The 20,027-nt window shown below is 46.1% G+C and overlaps 4 protein-coding genes across 5 annotated transcripts; 1 reads left to right on the top strand and 3 right to left on the bottom strand.

Annotated features, from left to right (window-relative positions):
- Positions 1-7,634: 7,634 nt before the first annotated feature.
- LOC120896749 (nuclear RNA export factor 2) lies at positions 7,635-10,954 on the bottom strand. The gene is made up of 4 exons (XM_040301149.1): positions 9,806-10,954; positions 9,035-9,727; positions 8,045-8,839; positions 7,635-7,984 (listed from the first exon to the last, which is right to left on the bottom strand). Exons 1-4 carry the CDS (start codon positions 10,859-10,861, stop codon positions 7,784-7,786), a joined length of 2,745 nt encoding a protein of 914 aa, XP_040157083.1. The 5' UTR covers positions 10,862-10,954; the 3' UTR covers positions 7,635-7,783.
- Positions 10,955-11,248: 294 nt separating this feature from the next.
- LOC120896741 lies at positions 11,249-12,722 on the top strand. Its single transcript, XM_040301141.1, has 2 exons — positions 11,249-12,066; positions 12,133-12,722. Exons 1-2 carry the CDS (start codon positions 11,355-11,357, stop codon positions 12,483-12,485), a joined length of 1,065 nt encoding a protein of 354 aa, XP_040157075.1. The 5' UTR covers positions 11,249-11,354; the 3' UTR covers positions 12,486-12,722.
- Positions 12,637-13,405, bottom strand: LOC120896742. 2 transcript variants are annotated; one of them, XM_040301142.1, is made up of 2 exons: positions 13,274-13,405; positions 12,637-13,207 (listed from the first exon to the last, which is right to left on the bottom strand). In XM_040301142.1, the coding sequence occupies exons 1-2, from the start codon at positions 13,335-13,337 to the stop codon at positions 12,924-12,926; spliced, it is 348 nt and encodes a 115-aa protein (XP_040157076.1). In that variant the 5' UTR covers positions 13,338-13,405; the 3' UTR covers positions 12,637-12,923. The 2 variants fall into 2 exon arrangements, with proteins under 2 accessions (XP_040157076.1, XP_040157077.1); XM_040301143.1 differs by having other exon boundaries at positions 12,637-13,204; positions 13,274-13,400.
- A 426-nt stretch (positions 13,406-13,831) lies between these two features.
- Positions 13,832-16,387, bottom strand: LOC120896549. Its single transcript, XM_040300740.1, has 4 exons — positions 16,261-16,387; positions 16,076-16,189; positions 14,806-15,993; positions 13,832-14,742 (listed from the first exon to the last, which is right to left on the bottom strand). The coding sequence occupies exons 2-4, from the start codon at positions 16,137-16,139 to the stop codon at positions 14,387-14,389; spliced, it is 1,608 nt and encodes a 535-aa protein (XP_040156674.1). The 5' UTR covers positions 16,140-16,189; positions 16,261-16,387; the 3' UTR covers positions 13,832-14,386.
- Positions 16,388-20,027: the final 3,640 nt, after the last annotated feature.

The following is a 20,027-nucleotide window of genomic DNA, read 5'->3' as shown; positions in this document are numbered from 1 at the left end:
CATTTTCCGCTACCGACCTTTTTTGTCTTATTTTAATCAACCAATAGTTCAAACCGCTCAGCGAACTATGCGACAACAGTCCACAAAATTAGCTCTCCTTCTCTCACTCACCCCTCTTCCTCCTCCTCCGGTAACAACATTCAATCAAAAGCCGTTGCTTAAAACTTTCTCCTTCCCCCCTCCCATACCGATGTGCCTTGCTGTCTCAGAATTTGTCTGCATTCCGGGAATCAGTTCCGGCTGCCAAAGTTTTATAGCAATCTAGCGGAAATGTGCCCGCGCTAACACACACACACATTGATAGACGCGACGCAGTTACGCTGAAAGATTGCTTTCCGCTTCCGCTGGGCTGGTGTTTCCATTTTCTTTGCTCATTTGACTGTTTCCCCCCACCCCCTCCGGATTGCCAAATCAAGCGAAAAACCAAGATTTACATCCACGTCAGCGAGTTCATGGCTGAGCGAGTATCGGCCCTGTCACGCTGTCCATGAAATTGGATGTTTGTTCTTCCTTTTTGTTCCTTTCCATTCGCCGTGCATTGCAATCGACGCTATACCATCGAAACCCGACAAGTAGCGAATTTAAAGATGCACAAATTTTCCGATCAGTTCATTTCGCATGCCAAACCCGCGTCGTGCAAAACTTCCAACCACTCCGCTCAGCTCAGTTTCCTCCCCCACCCATTGCAACGTAAAACCAGCATTCAGCTGCTCGAATTTGAAGCGGGCACGGCGTTGTGGTACGGCACAAATTATAAATGCAACCAAAACCCTACAATCAGTCAACCGCAACGTGCAGCCCCGAGTAGAACCGCATCGCATTGTATCGCATTCGGCATTCGAGTGAAGCTTTCTTAGCCAAACCTTCGCCCAGGGCAGGGCCGGGCTGGGATGGGGTCGTAAATGTTTTATCCTGCCGGATGCGTTCCGGCAGCTGCCGGGTAGCCGGACAGATAGCCTGACCGGCCATAAAATGGACAATGCGAAATGCAGTTGACTTACGGCAGCTGTGCAGTCAGGCGTCAGGGAGCGTCGCAATTTGCAAACGCCGTGACCGCGGAACTGCGGAATGAGCGAGCACAAGATTGCTGCTTGCAAATGAGCCGCCCTTGGATGCCTTGGAAGCCCTGCCCGCTTTCCCGTTGGCGGTGCTTTGCTTTACCGCAGAAATTGGATAATTTTTCTGACAAACGCAAGACAGTGCCTGGGCTGTTGTGATTGAATCGGACGGCAAACGGAGATGGGTAAAGAGAGATAGAGAGAGATATATATATATATATAAAGAAAGTAGCAACCTACAGCAACTGTTGTGAAAGCTTAGCCGTGGAACGGTAGCCATACGCTTAACGAGATGCAGTTGGCGTTTGTCATAGCTGGCAAACGGGAAGCCACACAGTTGGCGGTTGCTGGGCAAAGCGGTTTTTATTATCACGCTCTGCAGTCGCAGTTGGAGGGTTTGTTACAGTGAAACCGCACATTAAAAATTCCTTTCATCCCGAGCTACCTGATTGAAAGTGGAAAGCAGGGCGGGGACTGTTCGTTAATAATGTACATGAGATTTATTTTTGAGTCAAATTATGTGAGTAAAGCGAGCCACTGCCATTTGCGATGGGAGCGGAAGGCAATGCATAGAGTATTTCAGCACACAAACAAATACAACAGCAGACGAAATATCAAATAAAGAATTTGAGAGATAGACCACAGTGAAAAGATACAAATCTGATTGAAGAATAAAAGTTAGCAAGTGAAAATGGACAAATAGAAATTAATGCAAACCACATTAAAAGAAGTAGTAACAAAGTTCCATTAACATGATAGTATTACTTATGAACTACAACCGCAAAGTAACCATTCATCTGCACCGGCAATGGGGGGGGGGCAATGCAATGAACATAATAACTGCGGGAAAATTATTTTCCCCGCACACAATCGTTTCGAAAATTGTTTTCCGAATGACACCGAAAAGCTTACCACCGGCTGGCTCGCCCAACTCGCCACATTCCAACACCGCGTCGGAGTCGATGAAAAGTACAAACAACTTTACGATTGACCACGCGAGAACTTTTTATGAGCCACTGGTCACACACCATCGCGTACAATGTCCCAACACGCTTGGTTTTCTTTTTTTCTTGTCCAAAAAATAAGTAAAACAAGCACTTTTTGCTCTCTCCTTCTCGTCGCATTGGCCGGCTCAGCGGGAGCTCACCGTAGACCGTCATTTTGCCAGCTGTCGAAACCAACGAACCACAATTTCTGCTTAAGTTCCGCCGCAGAATAGAAGGGGCTTGCTAGAAGAATAAACCATACAACCATACATATATACACGTGTACTGAGAAAAAGATGTATGATATGTTTTTTTTTCCTTCGGGGCAATATACGGGAAGAAAAGTGTGAGAGAAAAAGAGAGAAAATAAAACAACATTTGCTTGGAAACCGCACGAGTACAGGGCACAAGTAATTAGAAAACGTCCTCACAGTCCATTTCTGATCCATGCACAGTACCACTGGCTCCCCCTGCAAAGCTCAATTCCAGTTGGTAATACGACATACGACACAATTTTTATTCTACCCTTTTTCCATTACTGCTTCCTTTCTCTCTCTCGTTCTCTCTCCTGCCCAATTGCCCTTTCGTCGCATTCGATCGCCGTACAAGCAACAAGCTTGTTTTCATCACGGCACGGAAGCACGGAAGCTTTACTGGAAGCTTGGTTTACTGCTTGTTTTTGTTTTCCCTACGCATGGATTTATTTTCAAATTGCATTCCTGCTACAACCAAGGGAAAAAAAGACAAAAAAAGCCAGAGGAAACGGAAAGACGCTACGTCCCGCGAGCTTTGGTTTTACTCACAGCAAGAGGCGGCGAGAGGAAACGGGGTAGCGAGAAACACATTGATAAGTGGAAAATGGGAGTGGGTGAAAAACACACGGAAAAGTGGTATGCTACACGCACAATCTACGTAACGTAGCTACCTTGCTGGTAACGGCAAGAAAACGTTGCCGGTTTCAAGTTACGTGCACCACCGAGTGGGGCAAAAGGTAAAATTGAAAAGATCGCGCCCAGCTGGCAACGTGTACTTGGCGAGGTACATGTATTCGTAGTCCTAGACCGTGATGATGTACCACGCTGCTGCTGCTGCTGGTGTACGACGTTGTAGGTAGCGAATACCTACGTAAGGGTGAAACTTTTGACTCGATTTTGTCGAACGAACGGGATTTCTTGCTGCTTGCTTTCGATACACGGAATTGTATCTACATTAGAACCGCTCGTTCAGAAGGAACTGCTGGGGCAACACATACCACAAAATTCAGGCACATATTGTTGTGTTTCCAGTCTTTAACAATATTACTTTGCCGAAACACAACAGAGGGAGAAGTTTTTCGGAAAGATGTTTGATTTAAAGTAAACCTTTATCGATGTTTGTACAAATGCGATGCGTTCTTGCGTTGTGCTACGTTAAGCATAGAATTAATGAATAGATACTTCATTTAGAGATAGACTGTTCTCAACACCTGACGATGGGTAATTGGCTTAGTTTGATGAAATTTGCTCGATTAAGAACAATAAAAGCAGACAAAGGCTTTCAATTAATATATTGAAAACGTTCTAACAGAAAAAATTGTATCTGTAAGCTGGCATATTTCTCTTTCTAATGGAAAATTTACCTATAACAACAAAATTAAAAAAAAGCTGGATTAAAAATATCAGGTGTTTGAAAAGGGTCTTTGGGGGTCACTTTAAAATCGTTAACCAATGGTAGCCGCACACAAATCGTAGCAAATAGAACAGATTTCTTTGTTACTTCGTGCATTTTGGTATATCTTTTGGTTTTATCTAAAGAATGAGTAATTTAACAAATAATTTAATGATTTGTTTAGTCACGAAATTTAAAATCATGTTAGTAACAGTTCTAATCTCACTTAAATTGCCCGTGTGTCTCGCTGATAATGAGGAAAAAATGTGAAAATAGGAATAATAAGTGATTTCTTAGTTTTTATCCTCAAACGTGTCTAAAACACAATTAATTATAGAATAAATTCACGAAATAACACGAAATAAAACACTTCAATCTATGTTTTTTTATGTTAAATAAGAACTCGCAAAGGCCAAAACATATTTTTAAAGAATATTTAATCGAGAAAATGTGGTAGATAAACTATATGAACAATTTAAATTAATGTAAACAATCTTTGAATCCTGGGAACCTCAAGTGACGAATTGTCAAAATGCTCTAGATTCCACCACCTGATATTTTTAATCCACCTTGCTATAACAGAACAAGAAAGTTTGAAAGAGCACTAAAAAGAACACTCTGTAATGTGTATTGCATACTTTTAGGCTATTATTCGGACCATTCTTTTTTCGCACGTTTTTTGCACAAAAACGATTGCGACCGTAACCACTTACCTAGAATGGATTTCTAAGCGCCTGAAGGTATGCAAGTAAGTAAATAAGTATTAATCAAATGTTTATTTCAAAGACAAAAGCTTTCAATGAAGCCGCGCACTGAAATGCATACTTTGCTATACATATTGCATACTGTTAGGCTTTTATTACTTCTACTCCTAACTTCTACACAGAAACAAACATACAACAAAGAACAATCATCCAATTTAAAAAAAAATACTACAAATAATGGCACAAATTCACTGACCTAAGAGAGAAAATAATATGCTCACAAACAGCTGCCTGCAAGGAAAACATACCCGCATGCAAATCGAACCAACCTCCAAGAATTCACCCCGAATCGACTTGTTGCACTGAGCTGCGATGCAAACGAATGCGATGCACAGTGCACACGTGCGCATAGCAGGTAGAACGGGGATCGATTGACAACCATACCACGGTTCGTTAGTGCCTGTGCCTGTCTAACCGAGTGTGTGTGTATCGCTACCATGCAACAGGTCGCAGTCGATGGTGCAACAACAGTGCCCGCAAGTACCAGAGCAAGTGATACCACTTGTAACTGTAACGAAAAGTGACAAATTTACTTTAACTTATTTTGACCATTTTCCTTTCGACACGGTACAAGCATTTTACGTGAGCATAGTTTTATGGTCCATCGCTCTTCCTACACGAGTAGCACCTCAGTGCGTACGGTATTTGCTATTCTAATTACACATATTAATTGTACCCTTAGCCTGCCTGCCGGTGTGTTTCAACGCATACTCGTTTTTGCGATCCTAATGCAATTCCTCGTTTTTGTGGTGTTTATACTTGCCCAGTGGAAGCCCCTTACCCCGTCGCATGCGCATGCAATGGGGGAGGAAGGAGAAGAAGCTCCTACAGCAATTAGCTAATGATGCACTATTCGTGACGTTCTAGTGAAGTGGAAGCGCAAACATAAACAGCATGAGTACGAGCGTACTGCGCACAGTACGAATACCGCACGCGCGTACAGCATGCTTGCGGGGCTCGGTTGGTTCGCGTAGGCAACACCGCTCACACCGCACTGCAGCATTGGTGGCAGGAGGAATGCAGGACCTATTTACGTAGAAATTTAGCCATCTAGCCGGCAGCAAAAACGGTAGCCACCACGAAACGGGAACGCGCCAATGAAGCGCACAGACGCATGCTGAAGCGTTGCTATCTTTAGAAGGGTACTCACTCACTGGTGAGTGTTCATATTTACGAAATAGCCATAAATGTAGCTGCATAAAGTGTGTTTGTAAATCACGTCAATACGCGTTGCAAAAGGAGCTTTCTTGTATGTATGTATGCATGATTACTCAGTACTGACATTACGCCAGCATTAATAACGATCCATCACGGTTTATGCAGTTCGCTAACTGATTTTACGGTTTTTTGCATACACACTGAACGCGGGCCAACTAATCATTCGAATTCACTGTCTTTCCGCGTGCCGAGTGCCAAACAGAATGATAATGAAACGAAAGCAACGAGCCCACCCATCTATTGCGTCTCTAATCCAGCATGATTTCCCATACTGTATCGTGATGGTCGCATACTCAATAACGGGTGGATGGAAACCCCCTAAATCATCCTCCCTCCACGTGGTCCAATGAGATGCATGCAGCAATGAAAAACAAACAGATGTTCCGGAGCTGTGCCGAGGTTATGTTATGATTGAAAGCAATCCGGCTTCTCTTCTTTCTCTCTTTTTTGCGATCTGCACAAAGCCCCGGCAGCACAATGCTCGTTGCGCTACTCGCTGTCAGTCGGTCAGCCACCCAGTCAATCAAGGTGCGAAGCCTGAGGGGAGGGGGAGGGCACATACACGAAGCTAACATGGACGTGAATAACTTTTCTAGCTCGGTTGGCTCATTTCATTTCAAAATGCAAGCTGCATTCTTCTCATCCTCCAATCCGCTTTTATCATTGCGAGCGATCGCGATTCGCATCACCCAGCAGCAGTAGTAGCAGCCCCTGCAGGTGCTGTGTTTGGTCGAAACGCCGTTAAGATAAAATGCATATGATTAGAAGTGACAACAATATGGTCGATCCGGTGTCGATCCTCCAGCAGCAGCAGCAGCACAACCCAGATTGCAAATGGCGCTTTTATTCGCACATTACTGCGCGCGGTGGTGGTCGGGTGGGGGTGTGTGCGCTGGTGCTATTGCCCCCCCCCCCCCCGGGCTGATTGGTTGTTGCGCGCCGAACATCGCGCAATGCTACGGCACACATCAATCCACCCCACCCTGGGGGCTGTTATTGTAATGTGAGTGGTCAATTTTACGATAATTATTATGGTGTGCATCACCTGCCGGTCCTTTCCCACACCATGTGTGTGTGTGTGAGCTACTTCCGGGTTGGTTGGTGTGCGGCGTCGAAAAGCGTCCTCGCTTTTCTGCTTCACCGTTTGATTTGATTCGATTCACATAACCGCAGGGGAAAACATTTGTTTTATGCTCGGCTGCTCGGCTGCTATTCTGGCGGTGCCGTTGCCAATCAACGCGTAGCGTGGAACTGTTTGGCCAATTCTAGTAAAAAAAACACACGCACACACACACACACACACACACACACACACACACACACACACACACACACACACACACACACACACCCATCCACCCATCGACATCAAGCTTTTGTCACTCGACCGACGTACCGGAGCGGTGGGGTGGTTTCGGGGTGCTCGAAGCGGAAATTAAATTTTCAAACCACCGAAATGGTGCCCGCGTGCGCTCGCCGGCGAAACGGAAAGGCGGAACACCACCAAGGATCAACATTAAAGGGTGACTGCACACATACTGGCCCGAGTGCGCTCGCTCGCCCACTGAAATGTGCACGCGCATCAAACGCGTTCGATTATTAATGTGGCGCTTGCCGGCTTCTAATGCTCAATGATCCGGTGAGCATCATTAACGGCGGTGTGTCCACCGCTCTCATGTACGTGTGTGTGTGTGCACGGTTTATGTTGCTAGCCAAGGGCCAAGCTCGTACGTTTTGCGGTGGGCGCATTTTACATTGTTTCAAGTACCATACATTACGCTAGCCCACTTGACGTCTGCTACTTGAGTTAATTACTCGTTGTTTGCTAACAGTGGGCGCATCCTTCCCCCGTCTCTTACCCTGTCTATCACTCTCTCCCTCCATTTGAGTTCGGCCATTTCGTGCGACGTTTGTGCTGTCCTCAGTGGTTTAAGGGAAGTGCACCACACCAATGAACGCAATGGCTTTTGTACGACAGTTCTTGAGTTTATTCAGTTCTTTAAAGCCTCACATTCGACACGTGAATTCATTTCATCTATCTATACAGTACAGAAACTGTACCATTGGAGGTACTTTCTTGCGTGTCTACCTCGCAGCAGTTGGACCACCGTCAGGGAATATCATCCTTGAAGGCAATCTTGGGAATGCGCTTGGACTCGTACAGCTTGAGGAATATGTTCAACGCCACCTTCAGATTCCACGACGACTCCTCCAGGCACCGTTTGCACCAGGCCCGATTCAATTGAGTGAGCTCCTTGAAGACGATCATTGCGTTCTCCCGATCGCTATCGTCACTTTGCATGGAAGTATCCTGCACGGGGGAAACGATTGAATCAACTGCACACTATAAATTGAACAACCCTTCACTTACCATTCCATTTTCCGCCACCGGCGTCGCCTCGTTCCGCCCTCCGATCGCGTCATTGCCTTCCACTGTCATGCTGTACATGTGCAGCATATCGTTGTGGATCTTATACTCGATCGCGTCGTGAAACAGGTTCGTGCCCATACCGCACGGCTGCAGGTACCAGGTGCGGGTGAACCCAATGTAGCTTACCTGCCCGAGCGCACTCACTTCGTCCTCGTGCATGCGACCGTGCACCGTGATCATGACGCGCTCGGGCGTAAACACGGGCACATCAATACGGAACGAGCAGAAATCGAACTCCGTCTTGGGGAAGGACGTCAACACGTACCCGATACGCTCGTTGCCGACGATCAGCTTGGACACGGCCCGGTCCAGACTGTCCTTAAACTGCAGCAAATTACGGCTGTGCTGGGAGTAGCTGACCTGCCGGTCCAGCTGCGCATCCAGCTGCTGCCCCGACCGCTCGATGTCAAAGTCACACGTCATCGAGAACTGTGCCTTTGCGTGGTACAGCTCCTGCAGGTCACCGCGCTGGAACGAGTCGAACAGCGCGAAGTAGTGCTTCACGAACGATTCCGCAAACTTGTACGCTTCCGGTGTGCAGAGAAAGTTCTGACAGTAGGTGAAATTCCCGAGCAGCGTACGTCCATCCAGCTGCTGCAGCATACCGAAGTACTGCCTAACCTTCCGCACGTACTCCACGCTGGAGCGCATCGTGCCGCACAGTGGGTTATTGTCCAGGAATAGCTCCGTAATGTTGTTCCACGGAATGCCTTGCAGGTCCGAGATTTTCGAAAGCTAAACGAAAAGACACGGATTAGTACCATGCTGTGGTACGGTGTGATTCAAATTTCAATAACGGTTCGTTTTGAAATGTTTCAAAGAAGGGTGTGTGTGAAATATTGCACCACAGCTAACTTTTCAAACGCACTGTACTAAAACTGTACTAAACGATGTAACGCTTCAAATATTTCGAGCGCAACGGAAACTTACCGCATTGGAGCGCAGATCGAGCGATACCAGCTTGTAAAACTTGGACAAACTTTCCAGCGCGGCACAGTTTCGAAGATCATTGTTCCGCAGCCGCAGCACCAAACAGCTGTTGCCGTACTTCCGGGCAGCAAACTCCAGCATGTACGCGAGCGTGCTCGGGCTTTTCGCACAAAAGTCAACCACCTTGCACTCGTTCAGCTCGTCCTGCATCGAGCACAGGTCCAGGCAGCCCAGCTTGAACCGTTTGTTAACGAACCGTTCCAGCTTGCGCAGCGGCTGCACATCCGTGTCGCTCGCCTCGGCCACGTTCATCGCTAGCGCTAGCTTCAGCACGGTGTTGTACGCAGGGATCGGCAGTTTCAGCTTTTGCTTCACCAGAAACAGCAGCGCTTCGAAGCAGTTTTGTACGAGAAACTCGTCCTGCTTGGAGTAGGTTTTGTAGTAGCAGGGGTAGAACGCATGCTTGCCCAGCAGATGGAACAGCCCGTCCAGAATGTCCTGCTTGTTGCACACACCGTTGTGGTGCACCGTCACCTTATGCCAGTGGGGTGTTATGTTGTACTTTTGAAAGGCGCCCGGGTTCAGGTCCGCTTCCGTTATCACCGTCCCGGGGGAGGTTATTTCCACTTCCTCCTCTTCCTCCGCATCGTCACGCACCGCTTTGGTCGTGACGGTTTGGGTCAGGTTGGAGTCCTACGAGAAGAGATGAGCAAAACAAAAGGGATTACTCAATTTACGACATATTCCACCGAGTCCCTAACGCATTCTTACCAGCTTTAACAGGTTCGGGAAAAAGCTGCGAATAATTTTCTCATAATCAGGCACATCGGTTAAGTTGTTCCCTTCCACGTACAGCTCCACCAGCGGAATGTCCTTCAGCAAACGGAGCGAGCTCGGATGTTTAATACGGTTGCCCCGCAGGTCCAAGCTGATCAGCTTCGTATCCTTCAGCGCGGCCAGCAGCGACATGTGGCTGATATCGTTGTTCGCGAGCCGCAACCGGGAAATGCACGCGTTACCATCCATGGCCTGCGCAATCGCCGAACAGACCACCTCAAACTGGGCCCGATTGCCCAGGTACACGCAGAGCTCCCGCAACGAGGCATGCTCGGCAAAGCTGTCCAGGTTCAGCACCGCAATGTCACCGTACTGGGCCGCATTATCGCACCGCTCCTGTACCGCCTTCGTGATGGTTTGGCGCGGGAATATCTGCCCCGTGTGGAATCGGGCCGCCCCGAGCCGTACGCTGATTGGAAGCGTCATGCTGCCCGCCTTTAACTGCAGGCCCTCCTCAAACATCTTCAACAGCACCTGGCTGCACATTCGTAGCAGGAAAAAGTCGGCATTCGCGTGGCGCCGATACGCCACAGGGAAAAAATCACAGTACGAGTAGCTGCCAAACAGGGCTTCCAAAATTTTCTGCCTCGTACAGCCGTTGCCGTGGTGCACTATTACCTGATGCCACATGTCCGCCCGGTTCAGCAACGCCCGGTCTAGGGTTAGATTAGCCGCATTGTACACCGGGCCCGCCAGCTTCGGCTCCAGCACGATGTCCAGCTCGCCGGTGCACATTTTTAGCGACTGCAGCTTATCGCTGTGCACGTTGTAGAAACTGTTTTCATCGTGCTCCTGCGGTGTGGACTGTTCCGGAACTGCCGTGGCGGGGGCGATAGAAGCAGGCACAGTAGCAGCTTGGGGGCGTTTTATCCGCTCCTTGCTTTGCATTTCCTGCAGCATGTCCTTGATGCAGCTCTCGGTTTCATCGCTTTGCTGATCGGAATCATCTCCCGGTTCCGCCTTCACGAGAGGCGAGTTTTCTTCGTCCATTTCGTTCTATTTTCCTTGAACTAATACTATTGTCGCCGCGGAAGAAATCGAAATTGCTACACCGGCATTTTTTTACCTCCGACAACAACAAAATACGCTGAACCAAGCAAAAATGACAACTGTCTGTTGTTAGTGGCAGTGCTGCCAGATTGATCAATAATTGCAATCTTTGAAAAAGGATGCAATTGATTTTAATAATGCATTCAAATTCTTTTAACGCATTTGAATCGAGACTATTGCTATTGAAAATTCCATTGACGCTGATTAAAACTGATTGATTAGATTAAGAAACAACACAAAAATCGAACAACTGCACCAATATCTCACGGAGCACAGTGGTCGCGATGACATCCACGGAAAGCTGTGATGACCGAAAGCCTTCCCACAGTGGGTGTTTGTTGTTATTCGGATTTTCCTGATCAATACACTTTATTTCACAATCGCACGACGTTCTCCACTTATTGGAAAATTGTGTAACTAAAACACAAACGAAATGTTGTTCCTTAAAGTATCCAGGAGTGCAGTTACCTCCTGCCTGCGGTCACGCGCCCTCTCTACCGGCAGATTCAATTGGGCAGCCATCAAAACGGTACAGGAAAAAGTTGATCCATACACGAAAATACACATCAACTGTGCGTACGAGCTGAAAATCGTTCCCTACGATCTGCTGGACTGTCCGGACTCAAACCTCCTGAAGGCAACGGTCAAGCAGGGCAACAATGTGGACAGCTTGGCAGTGAAAATCACCGATAAAACTGTCACCATCACGAGCGACCCGAGCGCCGGTGGGTGCGAATGTATCTTGGAGGTGCCGATCAAGGCGGACCTGCAGATCCGCAACGACGGTAGCACCACCATCGCAAACCTGTACAGCGACGAAATCGACGTCGTTGGCACTGGCAATATAGAGACACGCAGCCTTCGTTCCACAAACATCCAGCTCTGCAGCACTGCCGGCAATATTGCCTGCCAGGGGATCACGCTGGCGGAAAATGTAACGGCCACGACGGTGGGCAAGGGAAACATATTCCTGGACAAACTGCAGGGAGGATCGGTGAGTGCGACTACCGAGGCGGGCAACATTTCGGTCAATGCAAGCTACTCGAACCGAAGCACGTTCCAGACGCGGGACGGTGACATGGAGCTGAAAAGCATACACAAGGATTGTACCGTACGATCGAACGGTGGCAAAAGTCTCACCATGAGTACGTGTGTCATTAATCGTGTGATTAGATATACATTAATTTAATATTTATCACTTATTCCTACAGAGGGCTTCTACGGTACACTAAACGCTGACGTTGGGAGCGAAAACGTAACACTGCAACTATCGGAAATGGTCGGTACAAGCAATATCAAAGCAATGGCCACCAAAACGTTGCATCTAAATCTTGCCGAAACTGTGTACGATACGTCGTCGATCAAGGTGAAATCCGCCCAGCTTACGCTCGACAGCTCGATGGACGACAAGGAACATCGACGAGACGGCAACAGTGCCGTGCTGGGCAAAGCCGAGGCAGAAAACACGTTACACGTCGAAACGAACGGGTCGGTGGTGGTGCGAAAAATGTCCTGGGCCGATAGCTTTTCCTTCAGCGGCATGAGTCAGATGGAGCAGCAGTAAAAAATCTGCATCGACATGCGCAACGTGTGTCCATTCTCAGGGCAGCATTTCAATGATGGTAGGCTTTAGTATATTTTAAATAACGCTGATACCTTCCTTCGACCTAGCGGTTGATGTTTTCTTTCTCAAGAGCGAAATATCCACTCAGTCATTAAAGTAGCATACAGATATTTATGTACCAGATACGAAAGCATCACTCAGAATAAACATAGTGTTCCCCAGTTGCAACACCCATAACTGGCATTTTCCGGAGATGCTTTCCTTACGTTCCTTGCTATTTAAAATTGTAACAATCTGTAATTATGCCAAATTACAGGGCGATTATATTCACTTGCAAAACAAACCTTATGCCCTACCTCACATGCAGCTTAACAGACAGTGCAATTACTCTATCGACCAAACAACTTCCCCTCCTATGCACTGTCCCGACACACACTCTCACCAGTATCGTGGCAAACCAGTCGGGTGAAAGAAATCCTCCCCGCACAGATCGGTACTACACTCAAACGCCCCAGCCCGACCACATTTGCATACGTTGCAGTGGCGGCGAAACACTTTTCCTTCCGGGCACGGACGACTTCCGTTGCCTTGCTGCCGTTCGATCGCATCCAGCAGGTCAAGGTCGTAGGAACAGATGCGCTGCGTTGAGTTTCCGATTGCCAAACAGTTGATGAAGCTCTCGCCGGCTCCCATCGTGCGCCGGTAACGACTGCGTGGAGCTGCTGGTTTGAGGAAATTGGTATGTTCAATTTAAAGAGGTAGATAATTACAATCAGAGCGGCTCTTACCGCTCCTACTGCTGACGGTGAAGGAGAGCAACACAATTCCCACAGTAATTGCTGCGAACTTCATCGCGTGAATGGTTGGGTTCGTTTGAGGACGATTTGCAAGAACGGGCAAGCTTAAGGCGGGAATGATAAGCAACTGCATTTAGCTGCATTTTCTAGGCTATCGCTATTCCCGATTCTCGTCTGTGTTGCTCTCAATTAAAGGTGATAGTAACGGATGAAATACTTTCTACTACGTTTCAAATCACGATTAAATGCTGCAACATAGATTTTTTTGTATACATTCCACGAAACGCGCAACAGTTCCGCTCTTCATCCGTTCGATACAATCTTTATTACAGTTAAAGCATGGGGGTCATTTTTTTATAGCCCAAATCCGACTACTTATGCGACGGCTGGCGTTTGCTAAATTAATTCCACCCCCTTCTATCTTCCTGGCGGATGTTGCGCACAAGGCGCTTCGGATGCAACAGATGAGGGGAATGGTCGTACGCATTTTTTTTATCGCCAAATACGATTACAGTACGATGGACGATATTGCGAAAAGAAATGCGTGGGTCATTTGTCAACATTATAATACAGTTTATTCTCCGTTTATTCAATCTTTCTGAAAGACTTCAAATTCATGCAGACCATGTTTAATCCAGTCAGGTCGTCCGACGTTAGCTGTATTTTACAATTACTCTTCCATAAGAGCAGATAAGTATATTTATGATAATTCTTGCAATGGCTATTCTGTTTCATTCCTGAGCAATTATTTTCATTACCAAAATTCATCCATTCAACATCGAGAACGTAAGATTGAAACAAAGAAAATATATTATTTACCAGTTAGGTATGGCTGAGCTATTGCTGAAGTTGTCCTATTTTCATTGTTGCAACAGGACAATAACAACAAATGCTGTTTTTTCCCTCTGGCTGGATTAAACAAAATATAGTAAATTCAATGTACAAACAGTGGAAGGATAGATTAACAACGTGTACCAGCACAAAAGGATAATTCAACAGCGAAATGGCCAAGGACAGCCAAATCAAAACGCTACTTCTACCATATTCCTACATCTTTACATTGGAAGGCACTGAAACGACTACCTATCTAAGTCTAAGGGGTTGCTAGAAATTGTAATCCGATTGCAGCTCCTCCATCGTACAGGAGTTCAAATTGGCGACCAACGCTTTCGTCAGCATGTTACAATCGTTCGATACCAGCACAACCTGTGCGTCACCGGCAACCGTTTGCACCTGCAGCGCACAGTTTACGATGGAATCATCCGGCGACAGCAATGGCATCAGCTCGATTGTATCGTCCCACGGATGCTGCCCCTTTACGCGTGCATCTTTGGCGCGCAGCATTTTGTGCAGGAATTTCACCACCGGCACAATCTTCGAGGCTAGCTGCGGCTTTTTGTGCTTCACCGTGTCCAGCTCGTGCAGCACCTTGTACGGTATGATCACGATCGGTTGACGTCCTGCGAATGGAGAAGATTTTTTTTTAAATTTCCATGCAAAAGAAGGAATACTACTCCTCTTACCTTTGTATTTCTTCGAAAGAAAGCTCTGAAAGTCCTGATAATGCTCGATGAAAATGTTGGTGTCAATTACGCAGTAAAAGTAGCTAGGAAACGCACTCAGTCCCTCTTTGTATTTGGTCTTCAGGTCGGACAATGCTTTATGTGAATCATTGTTCGTTCCCTTCTGCTTTTCAGCCTTTTTCGGCTGTTCGTTGGTCGATGGTTTTGAGTCGCTTGCCGATTTGTTTTGTGCCCTTTTTGGTTCTGGTGAATAGTCAAACTCCATACTGTCCATACTATCGTTCGCTGGTATGGGCGGAGAAAGGAGTGCAGCCGGCTCGGGACTGTTCATTTCTACATCATCCACATCCATCTCATTGCTCTCTGCTACAGTAGATGTGCTTGTTGCAACACAAGCTCCCCCAGTACCAGTTGCAATACTGACAGGCTTAGTGGCTGCATGTGTTACAGCAGCAACGGGGATAGTGGCAGGGACGGTAGCAACACGAGTAACAGTAGACGTAGAGCTAGACTGTTTAGAGCTTGTTGATGGTAATGTTAGCTTTTTCTTTGAAGGGCTGTCCCCATTCGGAGCGGTACGTTTCCGCGGGACGCTTGTCACAGCCTTTGCCTTTTTTTGCTCCTCTACCTCCTGATGCAGGGCGGTACAAAGCTGCTCCAGTCTGGCCTGAGCCGATCCGGGCCGCGTACCGTACAGTTCCGCTCGCCATGCTACTGGCAAACCATTTGCCTTTTTGTTTTTGGCCTTCACAATAGTTGACAGCGTTTTGTCCGCTTTGCTCGAGACGCTAGCAGTGTTGGGCAGTTTGCTAGGTATTGTTGCGATTCGCCCCGTTTTTGCTTCGTTGGCCACTTTCGTTTGTTTTGTGTCCAGTGCGGATGTTGTCACTGCTACCGGTGTACCCGGTTTAGGTGATTGGAATGCAGGGCTTAAACGATGCGCTATTTTCGATTGCGGTGTTGCCGCTTTGAACGAGGGCCCATCGGAAGGCGAAGTTGCCTTCCAGCGGTCCGCCCCTTGCCATTCCGGTGATCTCATCCTTTTAGCTTCCCGCGGCGTTTCCGGCGTGGTGGGTGGTGCTTCCTTTCGTTTAGAGCTCATTTTTGCCGTGTGATACGTTCGGCACGCCGCATTACCATACGGAACAAGTACTGCTATCTGACTAAGCGGGTGCGGTTGATTGTCAACTGAAAGAAGAGAGAAGCCGTTGATTGGTTAGAAAAATTGACCGTCCAAATGAAAACACCATTCCTCGCTAACTACACCAACCAGCATGTTTTAGTGTATCCTTTGCATCTCCTTCTGCTTTCTGGACACAAAGTTTTTTGCACATGCGTAACCAGCGTAAACCAGCGTGTCCTCAGTGTGGGGCAATGGGTTTTCCTTTGAATAAAACACCACAGTAACACACATATCTTTTTAACGCACAAGATGATGGTGCCATCTTTGCTTACCTATTTCGGGGACAATGCTGTGTACCACCACTATCGGGAAAACATCGAGATTTTTATGAAAATCTGAACCTTCCACACTTTTATTTGTACACAAAACGCAGACTTTCTTGGCACTGACGAAAGTAAACAATGCGCCGAACTGTCAAAACCAGTGTGGCCAGATTATTGTGAAAGATTTCGGTAGGAGCACCATTTTATCTGTAGTTTTCGGTAGGTTTCGATAGATTTTCGCTGGATTATTTAGATTGATTAGATTATTTGGCTGAGTCTTATAGTTTAATGATTAAAACAAATTTAGATTTTTCCTTCAATCCCTACATATTAAAATCAGTATTTCTGGTCACTCTGCCCACAGAGCAAGACTAGCTTTTTGGTGGCCACCCTTCAAAAGCCCTCGTTCGAAAAGGACAATGTACTTAAAAAACCGTCTCCAGCGAAGGAAAATCGCACCGATTTAGAGGGTATAGCGACGTTTTTTTTAAAGTAGTGACGGTTTTTTATGTTCCGAGCGAGGGCTTTTGCAAATCTACACGAGAAAATACGGTCCCAAATGCCACAAATCCGCTAAAAGACCACTAAACGGGTTCTAAACGGTCAACTGGTGGCGTCATCTGTTGGTGGGATACCCAACCAGTGGAGCTTCTACACTTAGAGGAGAGCTTTCTCATTCCCTCTGTACTGTTGTATGATTTCGCATTGAAGTTACGCATCGCTAGAACTAGAACGGCGATACGATTGTTTAAATACTTAACTCCCCGATGGTGCAAGAATAACTGCCATGTATCAATTGTTGTGATATGCTCAAGCCTGCAAGTTATGCTGTCAGATAGTAAAAAACAGTTGTGTCATTTTGCATCGAAAATCGTACAAAGTTGACATTCCTTAGCTTTAAATTATTAAATTTTAATTATTTTGAACATCGAGTTTTCAAGTTTTATAATTCTAAATTCTTAAAGACATTTCTCTTGATGTTAAAAATCAATTTGGTCAGATCAAACAATCCTAGCACATTTTTGGACTAGCACAACATTTGGAACACATAGTACAACAATTGGTACATGGCAGAGGTTTTGGAAAACGGCTATAACTTTTGTAAAAAGTGTGTGTTACAAAATGCAAAATCAATAATGTAGCTAAGATGTTTGTCTATCTCCTTCACCTTTGTTTATGAAATTTTATTCGGTAGTTTTGTCACAATTCTTGTTTTAGTCCAAACGCTGTACAAACTCATCCATAGTTGGTGCACCTATCCTATTTTACATTTTGGAATATTTTTTTAAATAACGTAATCTCTCATTTCATATCTATTTTGGTTTAATCTTTCTCCCTTCAATTTAATAGTACTATTTTTGCATGTTTTTATTCTTTATTCTACTTTCAGAACCAATACAAACTTTACTAGCTTTTAGTACTCTTTGCCTACCCTTTCACACACAAACCCGTTTCTAAACATAAAAAGGTTAAATTTAATCTCTGCCGTATCATGCCCTCACACAAAGCGTGAACTTGAAAGCTTCACATTATTCTGGCACCCATCCCATCACACCTGCTCGCAAAGCACAAATTACGACCCATTTTGCTTGGAAATGGCATCCAGAACCGTAACCTCAAATAACATATGAACAGCTAATAATCGCTGTAGCACTGTTGCGGTGTGAACAAGAGCCCCCATTTCTCCACACTCCTGGGCTGCACGTGGCACTGTACAGTCACCAATCCGTACCTATCGACAGCTCCACGCTGCAAAGCTTGGGAATGATTCTGCATATCACCATCGGTTGCCAATAGCAGCTAATGTTACAAGGGGAGCGACAGCTTTCCTTGTTGCGGTGTGAAATTTCTACCACACACCATCGCCACCGCCGTCTTCGGAGACAAAACCCATTGAAAAGTTAATCCAGTTTCAATGCCATTTCAGTCAATGGTGGGTGTAACTGGGCCGGGAGGGGTACGTGGAATGGTAGTGCGAAGTGTGTCGACATTTTGCAGCTAACGATAAAGCCGCTCCTTAACACTCGCCTTCCGGTGTTCGCAACATGTTAAACTTTTATTATGCACCCCTGCTAGATTATGAAAGCGTCGAGTTCAGGTTCTCCCCTCAAGGTGCCAACTAACCTCAGCCTCTCCGTTAGAGTCGAGCCCTTCCATGCGTAATCCTTTCTATTCTGTTTGCCCCAGCGAGCTGTTGAGTTTTCCGCATGCAGTTCACCTGTTATGTTTCGCATGACTTGTGGTTTGTGTTCTTTGCCACACTGTGCCATTCCTAGCTCTGCATTGGTTTCAGGGCGCGCGAGCTGACAGGTGTGCGGGCCAGAGCTTCAAGCGCCCTTCACGACACATGGCGATTAATATTTTGTTTAGAATAAATTTATCTCTCCCCACAGCACCAACATCAGGCAACAGGCCTCAGCCCTCTCCACCTCGGCCTCAGCAGTATGTGTGCATTGGATGCATGGAAAATTCAACACCATATTTACTATGCTCTCAACGCTTTGCCTCAATGCACCACAGCAATCGGCGCGCCGTGGTGGTTACATTCACATAGAATTGTCTGTATCAACACGCTGTACTGCGTAAAAGGGATAAATGAACGTCAATAGCGCATTTATTTGGGAATTCAACACCGATTTCCACTATGAAACATTTATCCCCATTTAGGTTCCATCACAACTGTAAATAATTTTTGCTTCAACATTTCTTATTACAAAGCCTATTCAACTTTAAATTACATTAACAAAAAAAATGTTATGAAATCATTACAAAGGCCCATGAAAACGCTTTCGCTGTCTTGCAAAGCCGTACAACGCTCGTTTGTGTTGTTTTCAGCGGCCAAGGTCAGGTCGTCATTGCGCTGATGAATCCACTTCGACAGCAGTCGTAACGTTTCTATTATCATCCACAAGCACAGGCGAACTGAAAATAAAAAGTACAATTCAACCCGGCCGAGGAGCAAGCTTTTCATGGCTTTCAAGCAAGAAAAATAGGCTCCGGAAAAAACACACAACCGAGACGTAGAAATGAATGGTATCGCTCGCGCGAATACAGACGCCCCGTGCCAGCACACACCAACACGCTTTCAAATGGATAAAGTGCCTGCAATTTATCATTGCTTCAGTTTAGTTTGTTGTATTGTTTATTTTTTTCTCTTTGTACACTCACACACACACACACACACATAAAAATAACACGAAGCATGTACAACGATTGGGATGGGGCGGTGGTAGCCATTGCAAAAGCTTTGGCTCCACCATAGGATAAGTGTTTTGTAAAAGATAAATTAGTAAAGAAATAAGATAAACGCGATAGGTTTTTTTGAAACGTGCATTTTATTTTTTCTGCTTGATTATTTCACCATTTACCAAACTGCTGTCAGTTCATCTATTAAGACATCACTAAATTACGTAAAGTATTTGTGTCTGTCTGTCTGTCTGTGTGCGTTCGCAATTGTGTGTGTGTGCCATTTCCCTCATTTCGGGGCATAATTTATTCGCATCCCATCCCATCCAGCTCAATCCAGCCCTTTGTAAAGTTCCATTTTGCCGGCCCGTCAACGACACTTGACCGCCGCTCAATCGGAAATCCATTCTATGACATTCAAACGTAGCGACGGATTTTGCACCAGTTCCGGCTCATTCTGTGTGCTTTTGCCATGCGTCCTTCGCTTCACTCGTGGCCCATGCCATGTCCATACCACCGGAGGGGTCGGAAATGCCGAAATACAAAGCCGAAGACGTATTTTGTGATTTGGGAGAAATAAAAGGAAAGCG

Source organism: Anopheles arabiensis, chromosome 2 (assembly GCF_016920715.1).
Source record: "Anopheles arabiensis isolate DONGOLA chromosome 2, AaraD3, whole genome shotgun sequence".
Taxonomy (NCBI): Eukaryota; Metazoa; Arthropoda; class Insecta; order Diptera; family Culicidae; genus Anopheles; species Anopheles arabiensis.
Note: the sequence above shows the minus strand (reverse complement) of the source record. Positions and strands in the feature narration are given on the sequence as shown.

What these genes read in the sequence shown, in the direction of transcription:
- LOC120896742 (XM_040301142.1), bottom strand. Translation starts at nt 13,337, where the DNA reads ATGAAGTTCGCAGCAATTACTGTGGGAATTGTGTTGCTCTCCTTCACC. An exon ending in CACCGTCAGCAGTAGGAGCG is followed by an intron (nt 13,208 to 13,273) that starts GTAAGAGCCGCT and finishes TCCTCAAACCAG; the next exon opens with CAGCTCCACGCAGTCGTTAC.
- LOC120896741 (XM_040301141.1), top strand. Translation starts at nt 11,355, where the DNA reads ATGTTGTTCCTTAAAGTATCCAGGAGTGCAGTTACCTCCTGCCTGCGG. An exon ending in TGGCAAAAGTCTCACCATGA is followed by an intron (nt 12,067 to 12,132) that starts GTACGTGTGTCA and finishes TTATTCCTACAG; the next exon opens with AGGGCTTCTACGGTACACTA.
- LOC120896549 (XM_040300740.1), bottom strand. Translation starts at nt 16,139, where the DNA reads ATGTGCAAAAAACTTTGTGTCCAGAAAGCAGAAGGAGATGCAAAGGAT. An exon ending in GGATACACTAAAACATGCTG is followed by an intron (nt 15,994 to 16,075) that starts GTTGGTGTAGTT and finishes CTCTTCTTTCAG; the next exon opens with TTGACAATCAACCGCACCCG. An exon ending in TCTTTCGAAGAAATACAAAG is followed by an intron (nt 14,743 to 14,805) that starts GTAAGAGGAGTA and finishes CTCCATTCGCAG; the next exon opens with GACGTCAACCGATCGTGATC.
- LOC120896749 (XM_040301149.1), bottom strand. Translation starts at nt 10,861, where the DNA reads ATGGACGAAGAAAACTCGCCTCTCGTGAAGGCGGAACCGGGAGATGAT. An exon ending in TCGATCTGCGCTCCAATGCG is followed by an intron (nt 8,840 to 9,034) that starts GTAAGTTTCCGT and finishes CTTTTCGTTTAG; the next exon opens with CTTTCGAAAATCTCGGACCT. An exon ending in CGGTGGCGGAAAATGGAATG is followed by an intron (nt 7,985 to 8,044) that starts GTAAGTGAAGGG and finishes TCCCCCGTGCAG; the next exon opens with GATACTTCCATGCAAAGTGA.